The sequence below is a fragment of the Mycteria americana genome, chromosome 2 (genome assembly GCF_035582795.1).
Source record: "Mycteria americana isolate JAX WOST 10 ecotype Jacksonville Zoo and Gardens chromosome 2, USCA_MyAme_1.0, whole genome shotgun sequence".
Taxonomy (NCBI): domain Eukaryota; kingdom Metazoa; phylum Chordata; class Aves; order Ciconiiformes; family Ciconiidae; genus Mycteria; species Mycteria americana.
Window position 1 is genome coordinate 39,728,334 of NC_134366.1, and position 18,063 is coordinate 39,746,396.

The 18,063-nt window shown below is 36.1% G+C and overlaps 1 protein-coding gene across 3 annotated transcripts in view; it reads right to left on the minus strand.

The window, feature by feature from the left end:
• The window catches only part of ANKRD28 (ankyrin repeat domain 28), a 126,977-nt gene that overhangs the window by 57,449 nt on the left and 51,465 nt on the right, over positions 1-18,063 (minus strand). For all 3 annotated transcript variants that reach the window (XM_075493096.1, XM_075493095.1, XM_075493094.1), the window contains exon 3: positions 1,424-1,502. In XM_075493096.1, the coding sequence (XP_075349211.1) occupies positions 1,424-1,502 (79 nt within the window). The remainder of the gene's footprint in view (positions 1-1,423; positions 1,503-18,063) is intronic.

The following is an 18,063-nucleotide window of genomic DNA, read 5'->3' on the forward strand; positions in this document are numbered from 1 at the left end:
CCATCCCCCAATCAGGATCTTGTTTCATTACTATCTGAACTAGAATCTCGCTCCTTCCATAAGCCCTTTGCCTGAGAGAGAGATATTTTCTTCAATCACAGTTCTGGTAACTGGACTCTCTTCACCCAAAACAGTCAGAAGCTTCACTCCCAAAGTAGCTGACTACAACGCTGCAAAGTTTATAACATGGTTAGTTGTTTTGGGTTTTTGTTTGGCTTTAATTACTGTGAAAACACAAACAAAAAGAAATATCCTTGCCAAATCCAAGATCCCTTTTCGGAAGAAAGGGGGTCATTATCTATTTTCAAGGTGCACCAGAACTTGTTTCTTTCCGTGATAGGGAAAACCAGCACCTTCTCAGCAACACAGGTGAACTTTTCTCAACGAGTTATCACTATAGAATATTTCCATGAGAAATATATAAAATATACATAATGCTATTAATTATAAGTATACATAATTATATATAGTGAGTACATATAATATATATAATGAGAAATTATATCTTGCTAAATTATAACAAACTAAATTGTGCCTGGCAATTTCAATTGAAAGTCTGGAAGTCACTCCTACAATCTTAAAAGTGACATTTCCTTAAAGCAAAATTTGTTATTAAAGGTTGATGGGAGGTGTGTAGGGGGTGTGTGTGTATGTGTGGAAATAGCCAGCTTTGCACAGGTAAGGTGTACCATTAAGCAGACTGAAGATTAAAGTAGTTACAAGTTTTAATCTTTCTATTTAACCTTGAAGCTCCATATCATGAATTCAGCCTCAAGCTACGTAATAGGTAGATTTGTCCAAGATCAAAGACAATCAATTTAGTATCTCAATCATGAAGTTTTGCTTTCAGGTTTTATTTAGTTTCTTGGTTTTCTACCTTTTTTTTCTTCTCCTTAAAGACGTTAAGTATACTGTTTTACAGAACTTGCACTTTGTCTTAGTACAAATAGAAAAAAAGACAAGAGGTTTTAAAATTTTCAGCTGATCCTAATTATATTCTGTGCATTTAAGCCAAGAGCAAAGGATACTTAAAAATAATATAACCAACTCTGGATGCCATCTTCTATGTTCAACGTTACTTGTTTTTCTGAAGGCCATTTCAGAATCAAAGCAATGCTGCTAACATCTACCTATAACATATAATATTAATTCTTTAAACTAGTGTTAAACTACCTAAAGCTGATCAAGCTACAAATAAAAATAGCTATAACTGAGAAAGCTTTCTACAAAGAAATATTTTAGAGCAGAACTACACAGTATTATAACACTGATAAATCTGGAAACCAAAATTTCAGTACAAGCATCTTTAATTTCTAGTACATTAAATATCTCAATAAAAGCTACACAGACCAAGATGTACATTAATATTTCTTTGGATGTGCATAGAGTTATCTTTTTTTCCATTAACAGGAACAGAACATACCAGATAAAATAAGTAGTTCAATAATTTCTGCATCTCCCAGATAGGCAGCAGCATGTAAAGGGGTCCTTTTCTCATTATCCTGTGGCAAGAGGGGGGAAAAAAGGTTTTATTTAAAATAAAAAAGTATGTTTTATCATTCTGTATGAGTTATGAAAAAACACTGCATAAAAGTGCATCTTCCAAATATTGTACATTTTATATTTTAGAAAACATAATTACTCTAAAGACGTTAGTCACATTTACTAAGACAAGCATGCTTCTCCCTAAGGAACTCTTAATACCTACATAGTCAACTAGTGTTTTCCTGACATACACTGATTGATAGATGCTCTTCACATCTTTAGATTAACCCATCAGTTAGAAATCACCATTCACTTGTCTCCAGAGACAGGAACTTGAGGCTGTCCTACACAGTTAAAAATGGTGTGTCACCTTCATATGCAACAATTAGTAAGAAACATTTTCTTTGGACAGTTTGAAGTTAGTTTCAGCAGTTATTTTTTAAATAGAAAACAGAAGAGCAGCAGGAGTGAGTAGGGGCAAAAATACTGAAATCCAATTTAATCTGTTTTGTTTACTGTAAATAAGCAAAGAGAAGGCAGAGACACAATTTATTTTGCAGAAAACACCCTGGAGGATGCAAGTAAGACCCAGCACTTTTGATTAGTTCAGGCTGATCTAAGGTCCTTTTGAAGGCACAAGTAAGAGAACTTACTTAGCAATACACAATATACTGATGAAGATTCACTTTTGAAAGACTAGCACAAAATATTTCTCAACTCTTTCAGGATCAGTGCCAATTTCCCCGCACCAGTTTATAGCTTAAGCAGAAAAATAAGATCAGTTTCACATCACAGTGAATGATAAAAATGAACAAGAGCCAACCAGTTTGCTCTTTGAGGGAAGGCCACTGAGAAATCAGAAAAGAGATGGATCATCAGTCAGCATCCTGGTTCTGGCCTAAGCTCTGCTTAGATGTCTACATCTTTTTAGTAGAGTTTCAAATACAACAGGGGTGAAGGATCAAGATTATAAGCAGCAAGAGCTTTTAAGTCGCAAGAAATTTCTATTAATTCAACTGTTGTGTCACAACTATGCTAAAAATTAACGCACGTTTTAATTGACATTTTATTGTGAAAAGCATTCCTCTCCCTAGCCAAAATAACCTTATTCAGTGAATCACTACTTGAGAGCTAGCAGCATACAAGAAGAAAATTAAACTCCATGGCAGGAGAGATCTGATAGCAAAACGAGAGCTGAGACCCAAGAAGTCACTTCTAAAACACAAAAGACAATTTCAGAACTTAGAACACTCAACTGCCCCCAAGACAACAATGGCACACACACAACCCCCCGCCCCAAACAACCTATTCCCTGTTTAGTCCCTGCTCAGAAAAAGTCAAAGTTACACAGTCACCATCTTATCAATGTTTCCTAACAGAATTTTTTGAATTACACACAAATAATTCCAAATTGAGCAGTGCAAGCTTGACACTGATGCACCCTGAATAAGGAATCAATCCTACTTACTATCACTAACACACTATAATGCCTCACAGTACCAATTACTTGCCAGTATGTCAAAATTGCAGATTACATATTTATGACAAAAAAGACAGCCCCTGGCACCAAGGACTTGCCATCTAGGGGGAAAAAAAAAAAAACCCACAAAACCAAAAAAACAACACACAGACAGGAAAAAGTAATACACATATTACAACTTGCTTCCTCAGCCCAAAGGCAATAAAGACCAGCCAGCAATGAAAATCAGTTTTCACTCCTCCAGTCTGGAGGAGCGGAGCTACTATAGCTAGCTAATTTTTTGCAACCTCATTTAAGCCTTTATGATAATGCTAAAGAGCCTACAACCTACAGATTAAGGAAGACAGAAAAATGAGTACGATATTATACTGTCTGCAATTTCATTGTAGAATTAGAGAAAATAAGATGGCATGAGTACCTCCTGCTGTAGAGACAATATTCACTCAGGAAGACAAGCAAAAACTGCATTCCCCACTTAAATGGCAAAACTGATTATTATCAAATTTTTCATCACATCTGTTGTGGTGTTGGTTTGTTTGGTTTGGTTTTTTGTTGTTGCTGGGTTTTTTTTAACATCTCAGTGACAGAAGTCATGCACGTAACCAATCTGATATAACCAATCAGCAATCTTCCAATAAAATGGTGGAGAGAAGGGAGGTGTTTGTCTAGAAAAATGCTAATCACCAAACCCCAATATGTTTTCCTGAAACATCCAAATTTCTGATAAATTCGAGCCACTCTTCTCCAAAAATCCAACCTCTACTAATGGAAACTGTTGAGCATCCTGAAACCACCAAGATACAAACATGAAAGCAGCTCGAACGCAAGCTACATTTCCACTCCAGAGCTCCTATGTTTTCAAGCTATGTGTTTCCAGTCATGCAAATATTTCAGTTTTGCTGCTCTTAAGCTGACAGCTTGAAAATACTCAAAGCCCAGCTCCCAGTTCTGCAGCAGGGAGTACAAACTGGGAGGGTATGTATGCAGGAGGCTGGTGGAGACCTCCCTGCTCTACAGCATCAGGGCAGCCCTGCTGGGACGTTCGTGGCTTGTCACCTTCTGGGTCAACTCCAGAGCTTGGTATTTCAACAATCCCAAGCCCCAGGGTGTCTATCGACCACAAGTATTCTGCATGCTGAGGGTGCTTTGACAGAAGCCCTGACTCCCCCCCCCCCCCCCCCCCCTAGTTTCACAGCTGGCACTTTTTGATGCTTCCAGACATTTTTTTTTTTTTGTAATTTAACTTCTCTGTGAGAAAGTTTTTGGTTTAGTATTTAAAAACCTGTTTTTCAGAACTTCTTACAAAAGCAGAAATGCTTCATTCAGCAAGCTCTCATCAGTATGCAGAAGTCCCTGCTTCCATTAAAAGAAAATTCTAATCTTGTTCCATCTGAAGTCTTACATTTTCTTGGTGAATTTTAATAAATGAAATATGAGTAAAATTAAAGAGAATTTGGTATTTTAGATGCTGCTAAAGTATTGCTATACAGATCAACTCCTTTTTATTAAAAAACAGTAATAATTTGATGAACAAATTTCATCTGCAAATACCAACTACTGCATATAAAGAATTACAGTAAATAACACTAATCAAGATTTCAGTTTTAGCAAGCAACTTTGGAAGCAGACATCTTGCAGCACTGATGTATATCATACTAACATAAACACTGGCCCTAGTGTTGTTCCTTTAATTTCATAATTGAAATGACACTAAAAGAAACATTTCAAGAGAGAAGGGGTTTTGTACATAAAAGTCACTGTTACACAGAATGTAAAATCTAACACTGTTGGTACTATTTAATCCCAAATATCGCAGTATTACTTCAGTATTTGACAACACAGAAAAGCAAGTGTTGTGCCATCTTCATTTTCCAATTCAAAAATCTGCAAGGCAAATGGGGCTATTACAACTCTAAATAAGCTGTAATGTTAGTAAGGAAACACATCCCATTAATTGCATTAGGCAGGTATTACATAGTTGAAAGAGAGTGTTGGTATTCCAGTAGAAACAACAAAGAAATTTATATTCCTAATAAGAAACTCCAAAGTTTAATTCCAGATATTGGTCAATGCTGTCAACAAACTAAAAAGCAGTAAAAGGGCTCGGTCCTTGAGGAATCAGTTTTCAGAATGACAGTTCTGTGTCACATCATCATATTTATATGTGCCCAACGTCATATTTATATGCGTCTTTGGATTGCATTACATGAAAAACATATAATCCTTCCATTCGCAGTACTTCCATTACTCAAGTTTCCCAAACATTTCATCTACACAGGAGTTTCTATAAGGATTACGACATGAGAAATGCATAGGAGAAGGCCTTATGGCCCTGTTAAAACCAAATTTGGAATAAAGTGAGAGGGATAGTGGTGCTACGAGCTTCTTCATAACTCCCCGAACCTAGAGCAAGGGTAATGCCACCTTTGTTTTACCTAAAACATAGGCTTTAATTGTTTCGCTGGTTATTTCATGGATCCAAACATCTACAATGGACAAATCTATGGCTAATTTAAACATGCAGCATTCAAATCCACCTCTTTTTAAAGTAGTAAGTATCCTTTGAGATATTACAATTTATTCCTGGTTTGGGTTCTAGCTCAGCAATTGATTTAGAATAACTATATACAACTACAGAGAGTTTTAAGGAGCTAGATGCCTTAAAGGCAGATCTCTATTATCCTACACATATCCAGTAAGACTACCGTAACCTGACTATGGCTTCCCCAAGAGTATAGCAGAATATAACTTCAATTTGCCCTTCAAACAGTTCAACATCTACTGATCCGAAATCTTTGAATTAAACTGTTTTTTTGGAAAAGCATGAATGCAACTTCCCCCTTCATAAAAACTGCTCTTTATCCTATCTGCTCTTCAAAACCAAGTTTTGCAATAACACTTTAAAATACTGTCATTATTTCGTGATCACACTTACAAAGTATCATTTAATAGGTGTTTTCTGCTGTATCACTTGTCAGCTGTCTGCTTCAACACCATCTGTTCCTGGCAGAAATCAACCCTAAATACACAATCATAAATCTTAAAAGAGTTTCAATTCCAACATACCCTGTAATATCTTTAATAAACATTCCTTGTAAGTGAAACTATTTTTAAATATAACACTTAGTATATGTTTCAGTTAGGTTAGAGAGATAGGACTATTCAATCAGTATGATTTCTAACTCCTGGGTTCACAGATAATGTATAAGAACTTGATTACAAAGTATTTCCAATTCTTTGATAGTGTCCAATACCACGGAAGTCTCTCCCAGTGTGAAGTACCCGTGTTACACTTGAGAGTCACTAGAACACCGATTTTTTTTTCTTTTCAGATTTTGCTACAGTTTTTAGAATTATCATTTCATAAGGTAGAATAACTGTCTACTCTGAAGAAATTTTTTCTTCCTCCACGCAAAAAAAGAACACATTTAAATATTTGGCTTTTACATTCCAACTTCAAAAAAGTTTAGTTCAGGTACATAATTCTGTAATTGAGGCCACTAACTCTTTGGAATTATGTCAAACCACAAACAAAGTGGTATCTTAAAAACACATAACTTAACTAGAACTTGAAAATTAGTTGTATTATTATCAACTGAAAGTGGAAGAAAAAGATTAAATATTAGGTTTTCAAAACTTGTAAAACTGTGACAAATTAATTTTGTACCCCTACCTTGAGTGTAATTAATATGCTGCTTCTTTGGATTTTTTTCCCCAATATTTCTTAACTCAATTGTCAGAACTTCACATTGTCAAAAAATTAACAAATTTCTAACTAATTTTGGCTAACATCATTTTTAGAAGCAGACCTCTATTTTCTCGCCATATTTCAAATTTAAGATGCAGCTCCAATATAGTGAGCAAGGCTAACAAGCTACAATAATGGTCTTCTACACGCTTAAAAACAGGAGGAAAGCATGCCATTAACCACAAAAATAACACATATTAAATAGCTAACCACAAAGTAACCTTTGAAGCCAGATGATAGATAGATACATTGTAGTTGAAATGACTAGATTTGTCATGCTGACTCCATTAATTTCTTGAACTAATGTTCATGCTACTATTTGCATAGACACTTGTACTGCATTTGAAAGAAACATTTTTTGAAAGCCCAGCATTAAACTTTCACTAATAAGACTTTATCACTACACATTACATTTCAGGACATATCCTCTTCATGCCATCTATTAGGACAGAGCAAATCTAGACTTCCAAGCAATCACAAAAAACTGAGGAGGAATCTTTGCCCTCTTGCTCATTACAACAGCGGTAACTAATAACTCTAGAGACCTTGTCTTGTAGGAGAAAAGAGGCGTCTTTAGCAACGAGGGTCGCTTCAGCCGTAATCTGCCAAACCTCAGTGTTGTTTCTAGTTAAGATCTTCAGTACCAATTTAATAGTGCATGCTCTTTGACTTGATTCTAGATAATAATAATAAAAACTGTCACACTGTGGATTAAACCACTAAATCATTTACTTGTGAGTGCCACTGTAGCTTGTGGAGACCTTAAAAATTTAGATGGCAGTGGTAGGTATACAATAGAAAATAAAAGGTAAGTCAGAAGAGAACTACAAAGCAACCTGGAAAAAGGTCACAAGAGCACCATTTTAGGAAAGATCAACACTTTATACAAACATATAAATGTCACTCTAAGCATGCATGTTCCTCGAGATCACAAGCTCAAAATTTTCTGAACTGCCACAAGACAAAAAAAAAAAAAAAATCCCCATAACAAGGTAATTTTTAGTGCGTCTACATTGACACACAAATCAACCAGCAAGCACAGTACTTTTAGGGCGTTAGAAGAAAAGACTATTAGCTACATAAGGGCAAAGGAGACACTAACTCTCCTCTCCAAAATTTGATTTTCCAAATCAAAAATCAAACACTCAGCAACTGCAAATGGACAAACCATAAAGCAGTTCAGATTTTGCATATGGGCATATTTCAGAAACAGGACAGAAGTTTCACTTGGGTCTGGGTGAATGGGCAAAAGAGGGAGGAACCCATGCTAGCTGAGTGGCATTAAAAACTCCAGAAATGGACAATCTGATCTATTCTGATTTCGTCACTAATGGCAGTAATAAAAAAGGCTAAGAAATTTGGCTATAAAAAACTTTCGAGCTATATCCACATTTCCACCATGAGAAATGAATGAACAAGAACAGCAGAATGAACATTAGTCAGGAAACCTCCTTCCCTGGGACGATAAGGTATCTGCCATGGTGAGAGTTTTAGGGGAAAAAAAGTAAGTACCACAGACACATCCTAAACCGCAGTTTTGGAGTCTGTAACAATGGTGACCAACTGTAATGCACTTCATAACAGAACAGCTGTCCCTTCCTTTTCTGGCTATTGGAACATCTCAGGCAATCATGCTTCTTCCTAACACGAAACCTGAAGTGTATTTGAAGTATTACAGAAAAATAGCAGGTCAAACACTTGAGTTTTACCTTTACCTAGAGGAGAGCAGAATGACACTGCCTGTTGCATACCATTCCGCATTACAGGGACACAAAGATAAATGGGAATCCCCACAAAGCAGGAGGCAGGGAAGAATTCACATTGCATGCCTTTGCTGTCTGGACATACTTTGCAATCCCAAAAGCATCTTCGTTTAACCTGATGCCTCTGGGCATTTTTAAAATGGAATTTCTGTGATTGAATTTGAAGTTCAAGTTCACAGAACAGCACTAAAATCCATGGAAAATAATTTACTTCCCATTCAGCTAATGATTATTTGGTTCTACTCAAACAACAAAAGTAAAACTGATAAAAAGCTCTATCCTCACTGAACCATTACACACAATTCATACACAAAATAAAATCTTATCAATAAAAAGCACATTGAAAGTTTGATTCCTTTCTAAAATGCCTGAACAGTAAGAGCAATCTGGTGGGAATCATTAAAACTATATTTGCACAGAAAAAACATCAAGCATTCCTATATATTATAGTGACATATTATATTGGAATATTCACTTATATTCAACCACCTCTTATTAAAAATTCCTTTTTAAAAACAAATAAGATAGCTCAGTTATATCTTTCTAGTATTTTTGTTTTTAAGTAATACATGGAAATACCTTTAATAAAAACTGCACAAGTAATATCAAGAGTTCAAGTTACATGAGCAAACATCAGATGCCAGAGTGCTCTTGTCCAAAAGGCGATCTGGTCTTTAATACTGGCACTCAGTAGAACAACTAGAAAGGAAGAGGATGGGAGAAAAGCTGCTTGTTTAACTTTTATCGAATCCCAAACTTTAATGTCCATAGCAACTTAGGGAAGTGTAATTTGAATGCAAGTTGGTACTACACTACCAAAAAGACTGGCAAAAAAGGAAACTGAAGTTCAGAACAATTCATATTGTTAAATAACACTATTCTGCGCATCTTTTCATAAAATTAACTCTTCAAATGCTAGCTGTCTTACGTCACAAGCATTAGGCACAAAACACCATTTAGGTGTAACTGCTTGAAGCCCTGTCCACTTAAAACAGTGGCACCGAAAGAAAGACACACAAAAAGAAGTGAGTCACATTTAGGATGAGGAACATCTATCGAGCTTCAACTCCACCCATGATTATGATTGCCGGACCCCACAGCCAGCTAAACTCTCCATCAGAGACGAGAGTAAAAATTCCTCATTTAAAGATGTACACTCAAAAACCCCCAAGTTATTTTGATGTGGTTCAGATGTTTAAACAGACAGATTCAGTTCATGAGCATGCCTTGTTTTCAAGAAGGCCTTTTTGTGGTACTAAATCTTAAAAAATAAGCTGTTTTACTAAGAAAACAGACAAAATTTTGTAGAATACAGAGTGTTTCTTTTTTCATTTGGTTTCTGGAAGACCATTGGTTTTGTCTGCCCATGACAAGAGAGAATGAAGTTAAATTTCCTACTTCTGTTGGAAGTTATATTACTCCTAAAGGTAAAAAATTATCAATAACAACACATATGAGGACAAGAGGGCTTGAGGTATTCTGGTAGACATTGCATCCTTATTTCTCACAAATAAAGAGGAAGACAGCAAGAAGACTTTTTGACTTGTAGTCAAGTATTTCAAGAGATATTTTTAAACAACCAAACATCTGTGTATTTTTCCACTTCCAAGTAATTCACCTCAAAAACATCTCTCTTCAATTTTTGGTTTTTGGAAGTACTACGTCAGGGTGCTTTTTGGAAACACACATCTTCTCATACCCTTTAACCTTCATGTTCCATGCGGGTTTTGTAATGTTGCTGTCACTGTTATAATTCCCACTGGTCAGGTTTTCAAACTCATGTACAGAACAAGAACTGCTTGTAAGGAAAGCTGAACCTAGGTCTCTATTCTATAAAAATGTCTACATAACTTCTTTTGCCCAAATTATAAAGGCTAGGATTCCTTGTGAGTGAACTCAAGCATCCATTTGGGTATTGGATAAGAACCTGAATAGCTGAGCAGGTTTTTTAAGTTGCTCCCTTTCACTGGAAGTTCCAACATCAAGAATTTGGTCCCATTTCTCACTAATAAAGGCTACTGAATTCTTGCCCGATACATGGAACAAATAAAGAGCCATTCTCTACCCTTTGATAAGAGCAACTTGATCTCACAGTACAGCTGAGACATTTTGAATGTATTTTCCTTGCTTTAACTCAGGAATTAAAGCAGGGCAACTTTTAGGGCCAAGACTATTTGTTAATATACTAGATCGTTGCGGGAGGGGGCAGCAAACCCCCCATCATTAAAATTAGAAAATACCCACCCACAAACCTCTATAGCATTCAAAACTATGCTATATTTGAAAAAACAGACACAATAATATCTCATTAAAAATACTTTCCCTTGGCTTTACCATTCCCAAACGCCAAGTATATGATTTGTAAATATTTACCTGGTATGTATGGCGGAAAAAAACCCTAGCTTTTAATTGGAATGCAGTTGCTGATAAGAAAAATGCTAAATAACTCTGAAATTATTTTTTTTAAAAAATAAAGCAGTATGTGAAAACAATGGACTTTCCGTAATGAGAGTACAGTGATGTGGAGCACGTTACGTAACCCAGCCTGCGCTCGCAGAGCGGGCTGAACGAGGGACGGATGGTGACTGCCTCATCTTACTCTGTCATCTATCTGTAATACTTGAGGACACAAGTAAGAAAATATGCCAAGAGAGAAGACAGTACAATGCAGGCTCTGTTTATGCTCCAGTGAAAGATCACACCACACTAGGTAAGGTATGCACATCTCAATCCCAGTTTAAATCCACCACATTACATTCAGGCCAATGACACTTTTGTTCAGAAAAGCTGCGGTTTCTGCCCTTTTCATTGCAAAGGCTAGTTCTAGAATGACAACCCTATACGTGTCTGATGTAAATCAGATATCCCTCTCATTGACTGCATTGTCTTGGTGACAGGAAAAGATGTAGTTTTCAGGTTGTGTGTTTAATGTTAGCACCTCTTCTTGGAGCAAGCTATAACATTTTGATTGTGCACATTAAGTTAAATAGCTTTGTAAAGTCATGTCAACTAGCTGCGATACGCAAAGGCCTTCTGTTAAGATACCCTTGCACTATTCTGAACACTTCAAAGTAGCATACAACACAATCTATGCTAATACAGAGAGAAAATGTGAGGCAAGAAAAATCCGACAGAAGATATCTACTCTGAAGAATGAAAATGAGAGTCAAAAAAACCCTCCACCCAACAGTAATTGTCTGCAACAGAAAACGAGAAGTCCCTACATTGATCACAAAAGAAAGCCTCTCCTAATGAGGATCCAAACTCCTCCCAAAATGCTGGTAACCTTAGGGTCAAAGTATTTCATTTGCACTATTCCTTAGGCTAAGTGGATAGGGGATAAGCTTAGAAGATAACTGTCATTATAGGAAGAGCTAGCAGCGACTGAAGCAAGACATTTGCACTCCTTTGAGACAATAAGTCAGCATAAGGTAATTTATTTATAAGATACCATAATTACATATATACATATGTATATAACTAATATTTCATGTAAATAGAAACTGAAATGAAATTAATGATCAGGACGGATGATAATAAAGTAGGACTTTAATAAAGACTGAAAAGAGAGCAGAACTCCACTGGTTTTGGAGAGGGAAAGGTACAGGCTGGTATCATAAGCCTGAGAAAATTCCCCTCAAACTTCATATTCCAGACAGACATTGTCTCTGAACTTTTGGGGCATACTCTTCAGCAGGGACTCAGAGATCCCTCATTGCAAAAGAAATTTCCAGTTCATTTGTCTTCAGACCTGACACCAGTATGAGCCTTTCCAGGCCCTACAGCCACCTACCAACAGTCCACGAGAGCCCTCCTCCTTGGGCATTTATGGGATAGCCCTCCCTACAATATGTACCAAACTGATGAGAAACACTTTCTTTTCCCAGTTTTTTTATATACATCCATCCTTTATTAGAGTAGATTTAAGGAACTTAAAGGTGTATCTACCTTGCGTAGAGCCTGAGTACAAGGACCAATCTGTACAAAGGAAATGATGGTGCATTAGATATTCCATAGTAAATATGTAAGATAGCTTTAACCACTTACAAAGTGGAGAAAATTGTCTTGTTCAAAGGTATGTTGCATATGCATAAAGAGTTTTCACCCAGAAAGGTACTGCAAATAATCTGTAAATCCTATCTTGCCGTGCAATGCATTCTTTAAGGACTGTGTCGATGTTGGAAGTTAATGCATATTAAGTCTACTGAGCTTTTTTTCTTCTCTATGCTCTTTCAGCGGGGATGTTCTGTTCTCAAGTACCAATCCTTTGCGTGACAGGCACAGCAACTGCCAGGAGTAACCCCAGTAAGCTCTAACTATTCAAGACCTTGCCTCTAGCTTGTTCTGTAAAAGCAGCAGGAAATGCAGAACTTCAATTAGGCTTTGAAGGTTACAATCTTAAGTAATAATCACTAAAAGTAATATGGCAAATCAGACATGATCTACAAAATCATTATCACTAAGAATCACACTGGAGACTCAAACACAAAATTCTTGAAACACATTTAAATTTGATCTAATTATTCATGGTTCTCTACATCAATGCTAATTTTGCAATGTTAAAGAAATAACAATGACCAAAACAAAACTTGTCTGTCAAACCCCCAATTACTGTAAAACAAATTCAATGTACAGCCAATACGGTAAAAACACTGCCATGCAGACATCCAAGTTTGTTTGCCCAGTTTATCAAACAGTATAACCATCTTAGCATAGTGCTAGGCAAGCTTACTATACCTGATGAGGAGGATATAGTAGCCTGAGTAGCACATCACACTAATATTAATTCATACTAAGTCTCTAAAGAATATTTCATTACCTGTACAAGGCAGCACCATGCCATGTAAGCACATTCTTCTTTTCAGAGTCCTACCCTTTGCCACGGTAACTTTTTGAGAGCTACCGTCCACAGATTCCACTGTACCTAGTAGCTGATGTTAGTCAGATTATCCCATAACTCTGTTGAAGGTTTGTTTGTATCACTCTAATAAGAGTGATAACTCAATACATCTGAAAATCTCATTTGCACAGGCTGAACACAGTGTTATCGACATGAAGCAAGGAATTACTCCTCTTCAGACTGGCAAGGTTCTCTCATTAAGAGTTTTGATTCTGAAGAAAAATGCCTAATTATACAGATTTGTATTTAAAACATTCTGAATCTGTTTCTACACCAGAAGAGGAACTCAACACCATTTAGACGCACTTTATATTGAGGCTGAAAAACATGATTCACTCTCTAAACCACTAAAAAGGAAATAAGATATCTGATTATGCTTGAAAAACATTCCACACTAATGAACAGGAAATCCACAAGTTTATTATAAAGTTAAGTAACAGTAAATAACCGTTATATTATTAATTTAATTCTTCTTTGAGTAGCTGGTGGATACTCTTTACAATATACAACTTGGAGCAAGTTTCCACAACACTTGGAAGAATTAGGTCTCCAAAGTTCTCTGTTTCTGGAATCAGTCAGGTTTCAGATCCACGGAGCAAACTGTCTCATATGAGATCCTTTAAAAGTGGAAGAAGCTTTCCTATAGAAGCTTCCCTGCATTCCCTGCAGCAAGGTTTCTTCTTATCCCTTCAGATAAAAACATGACTATTCATGTTATGTAAGAACTGACTTAATTCTTTACCAAAATAACCTCTGGACATTCCCATATGGTAGTACTGAACTCTATCTACTCCCTTAAAAACACATTAAAACTTGAGCATGTTTAGTGGCAAGACGTTTTACAAGCTAATTTGTATCTTGTTAACAAAACCCCACACACATTTACCTGTGCTATTCACATAATGCCCTTCTAAAATCCAACTCAGATCTTCTTGCATGCAAGATACTTCAGCACCATGTTAAAACTGATGCATGGCTGCAAGTTCTGAGCAGGCAGAACCTGCTCCTGTCTGCAAAGGACCACACACACTCTCCAATAAATAGGATTCTTCACAGAATTTTCCTGCTATTCTTCAGATGTAAAGAAATTTCAATGAAGTGAACACTTTATAAAGCAGGAGAGTCTCATGACTCATCATTTCACCAGGCTGGTCACACAGGAAATGGGGTTCCTGTTTGTGGTGGAAACATTAAGAAAGTTTAGTACGGAGACTATCTAGAAGCAGAAAGCAACACAGTACGTTGACATGCACATTGGACAAAAGCCCAAGCAGAAGTTTAAGGAGAAAGAAACATCTTGCTCTTGTTCTACAGCTGTATTTTATTAGAAGTCTGTGGGCAAACAGGATAGAGAAGATGAGTGCTACCATTAGTCTCTGAGATTATATACTATTTTCTTTTCTCCCATATGTATGAAAAATATATTTACATATAGCTCATGCAAAATGAAAACATACCAAATTAAATAAAGCCATTAACTATTTCAAATGCCTCTATCTAATTCCAAAAGCTCTCTCAATTCTTATTAGAGATCTGAGTAAGAGAGAGGTATAATTATTGTTATTTAGATAGGTAACAAAAATCCTTCAATAAAGAGCTAGCAGTGGAAGCGTCTGAAGGCACATTCAGCTTGTTTTGTAATTTATGCTTATCTTCACCTGCTCTCTGCAAGGTCTCCCTGGCCCCCATTTCCCCAATACAAGGTGTCTCAGACTCTCTGCTCCAGCACCTGAAGCTGGGTTCCAGGCAGAGGCTGCCTGGCAGGAGCTGCTGCACTGAGTCAAGGACTATGTTTCTCAGTGGTGTTTTTCTCCTGGAGGGATTCTCATTATTAGTATTTGTTTATACAGGAACATTTTATTTTCTCTCCGACCTCTTACAGTAATTTCAAAGGACTGTTCTCACTGTCAAGTCATTATACACTTACCGTGATTAGCATTAGATAAGCTACCGTATTTTTTTAGATATATATACACGCACTCACATTTTACATATAACTTGCATGCACGTGTATATATATAGGCACACACACACGTACATATGTGTCTTTTCCATATACAGTTCTTATTTGCAGGAAAACTCACAGCGAGTCACTGTGCTTAATAATCCAAAGGATGAAACTGAATTAAAATAACTAGTACCAAACTCAAATTTATAACTCATCCTATGTTCTCATCATATTGAAAAGTCTTTCAAACTCACAAATACCCGTAATTTTATCCCCTAAATCTGCTACACTCTAAACTGGAAATAAAACCAGATTACAAATAATGTTCAACCAAGCAGAAACCTTTCTAGTGGGAAAAAAACCAACTCCAAGGTTGAACAGAATTTTAAATAGATAAATCATCTGGAAAATTAGCAAGCAGTTTTAAAACAATTTTTCCTCTAGATCTGATCAATAAGACCTGAAGCTATAAATCTTAAGAATCACACTAGCTATAACTAGCACATTATAAAAGATGGGAAACTAAAATTTGTCCTAATTCTAAATCTCGCTGATAATAAAAGTGTTCTCAATAGGGGAAAATGTGCAAATACTTCTATGTACTTTATTAATACATCAGAAGTCACCATTTTTCACTAAATACTTCTTTGCTATGATTAGAGACTCAAAGATATTACAACATTTTTGGAGAGAGGGTCTTAAATTTAAGATTGTTTTTAATAGGTCTAAATTGTGCACTCCTCCAAGATACTATTACAACTACACATTCACATTGTCAGTCTAGATAGTTCAAGTTACAATAATTACAATGTCTCTTTATTAAATGCTCACCTGCAATTGGAAATTAGCAAGAGAGCCAATTAAAAAAAAAAAAGTGACTGATACTTTTAAAAAAGAAAAACGTATGCCGGATTGAAACTCTCTAGCAATGACCACAACTAAGAAAGGAAAAGTTAATACCCTGACCTATTAAGATAGGAACTAAAAAATAAATAAATTGTGCTTTTCAGAATATTTTACTATTTTCTGGATTTTTTTTTTTAATTCCTCTCTCACATTCTAATCAGCAAACCAGAAGTTAAGAGCGCTGCCTGCACAGTCTGTCCTGCCAGGGAATACAATAAGATGCTGCTCACAGTACCAAATACGTTACTGCAAGTTTTTGTTGCCAACTCCAGCTGCCAACAAAAAAGTCCTTCATACAAACAGCCTACATTGCCTGCAGGAACCTGACAAAATAGTTACCAACACTGGGTCCGATGCATGCCTGTGACACATAGACTAGTTAGCAAACCCATCTCTCACCTCTTCAGAAACACAGCTTGAAGAGTTAAAAACTCTGCACAATTCCTGCTTAGCCTTTGCTACATTATGCTAGCTTTTAACTACTATTTATTCTTACCAGTTTAGATACAAAAGCCATAGGTTAGCTTTGCTGTTGGTTGCCAGAACCTTTATGCAGTAACAAGAGGTGTTATAGATGAATTGGCCTGGAAAATTTTTTCCCCACAAGCATACTCCAGGTGGAGAAAATCACAAACCATTATGAAACATCACAACTCTTTTCTGATCAAATAGTCATAGTATTCCTGAAGTGGAAAGGAGTATGATTTGGACACGCCTGCCTTCCCATGGCCTTTATCTGGCCCATGAAATTCTCTGTGCAAAACTGTCAAAGTTTTCTCTTCTGTTTTCAAAACTATTTCCACTCCCTGTTAAAAACAGCCTCCCTGACCCCCCCAAAAAGCACAAAAACACAGTGTTGCAGATGAACCACCACTATTTGAAAAGCATCACATATTAACCTGCTCTGAGCAACTTTTTCCAGCAAATTGTTACACTAATGTGACTCTTAAGTTACAAAAGGCACTGATAATAAAAGGCATAACTCAAACAATTTATACATAGCAATTAATGCAGAAAGAGGTTTTTAGAGGCATAGATATGTCAGACTACAGTGAATTTACATTTGTTGTTGTATGCATGCACACCTTTTATCAAAAACAAAACAAAAATCCACATTAATCGTTGGTAAAATAATTTGCTACAGAAAGATAATGAACATAAAGGTAAAAAAATTCCTTAATATTATTTTTACCTCATTACATATTATGGCTTTTTGTTTATTTGTTTTTAAGCAAGGCCATATTTACTTATATAAGTTTCTTTACGTTGAGAGATATTTCACTGTAATTGTTGAATTAGACAGCAATTACAGTTTTCCACATAACGACATATATAAAAATTCTTTTAATGTATGAAATAGGTACAGCATTTATTTGTATTATCAGAACGTTGAACTCTACTAAATTTTGTAGAATGTTCCATATTTCAGCCAAGTAATTCAGGCTTTCCTGTTCTACACTGCACTCTCAAGTCTACAGAAAAAAAAAAAAAAACAGTTACCCCACAGTTCAACCCACAAGGTTAAGTATAAAGATGAAAGCCAGGAGACCATATATTCATTACCTATTTTTTCTATTTAACCTCTTTTAGGACTTTGCTGACCAATACCAGCATCATGAAGAATCTTTCTTGGTTTTTAAACTATGTTTTAATATTCATTATTAATTCCTAAATTACTAGGATATTTGAGACCCTCAATAATCTAAATCCTTCTGGTACCCAGACCCAATACTGTATGAGAAGTCCTAGACTTGCCACTAGACTAACAAACCAATTTTCCTCCTCTTTCAGTCTATGCAATGACCTGCAGAGTAAAATAAATTTAAAACATTA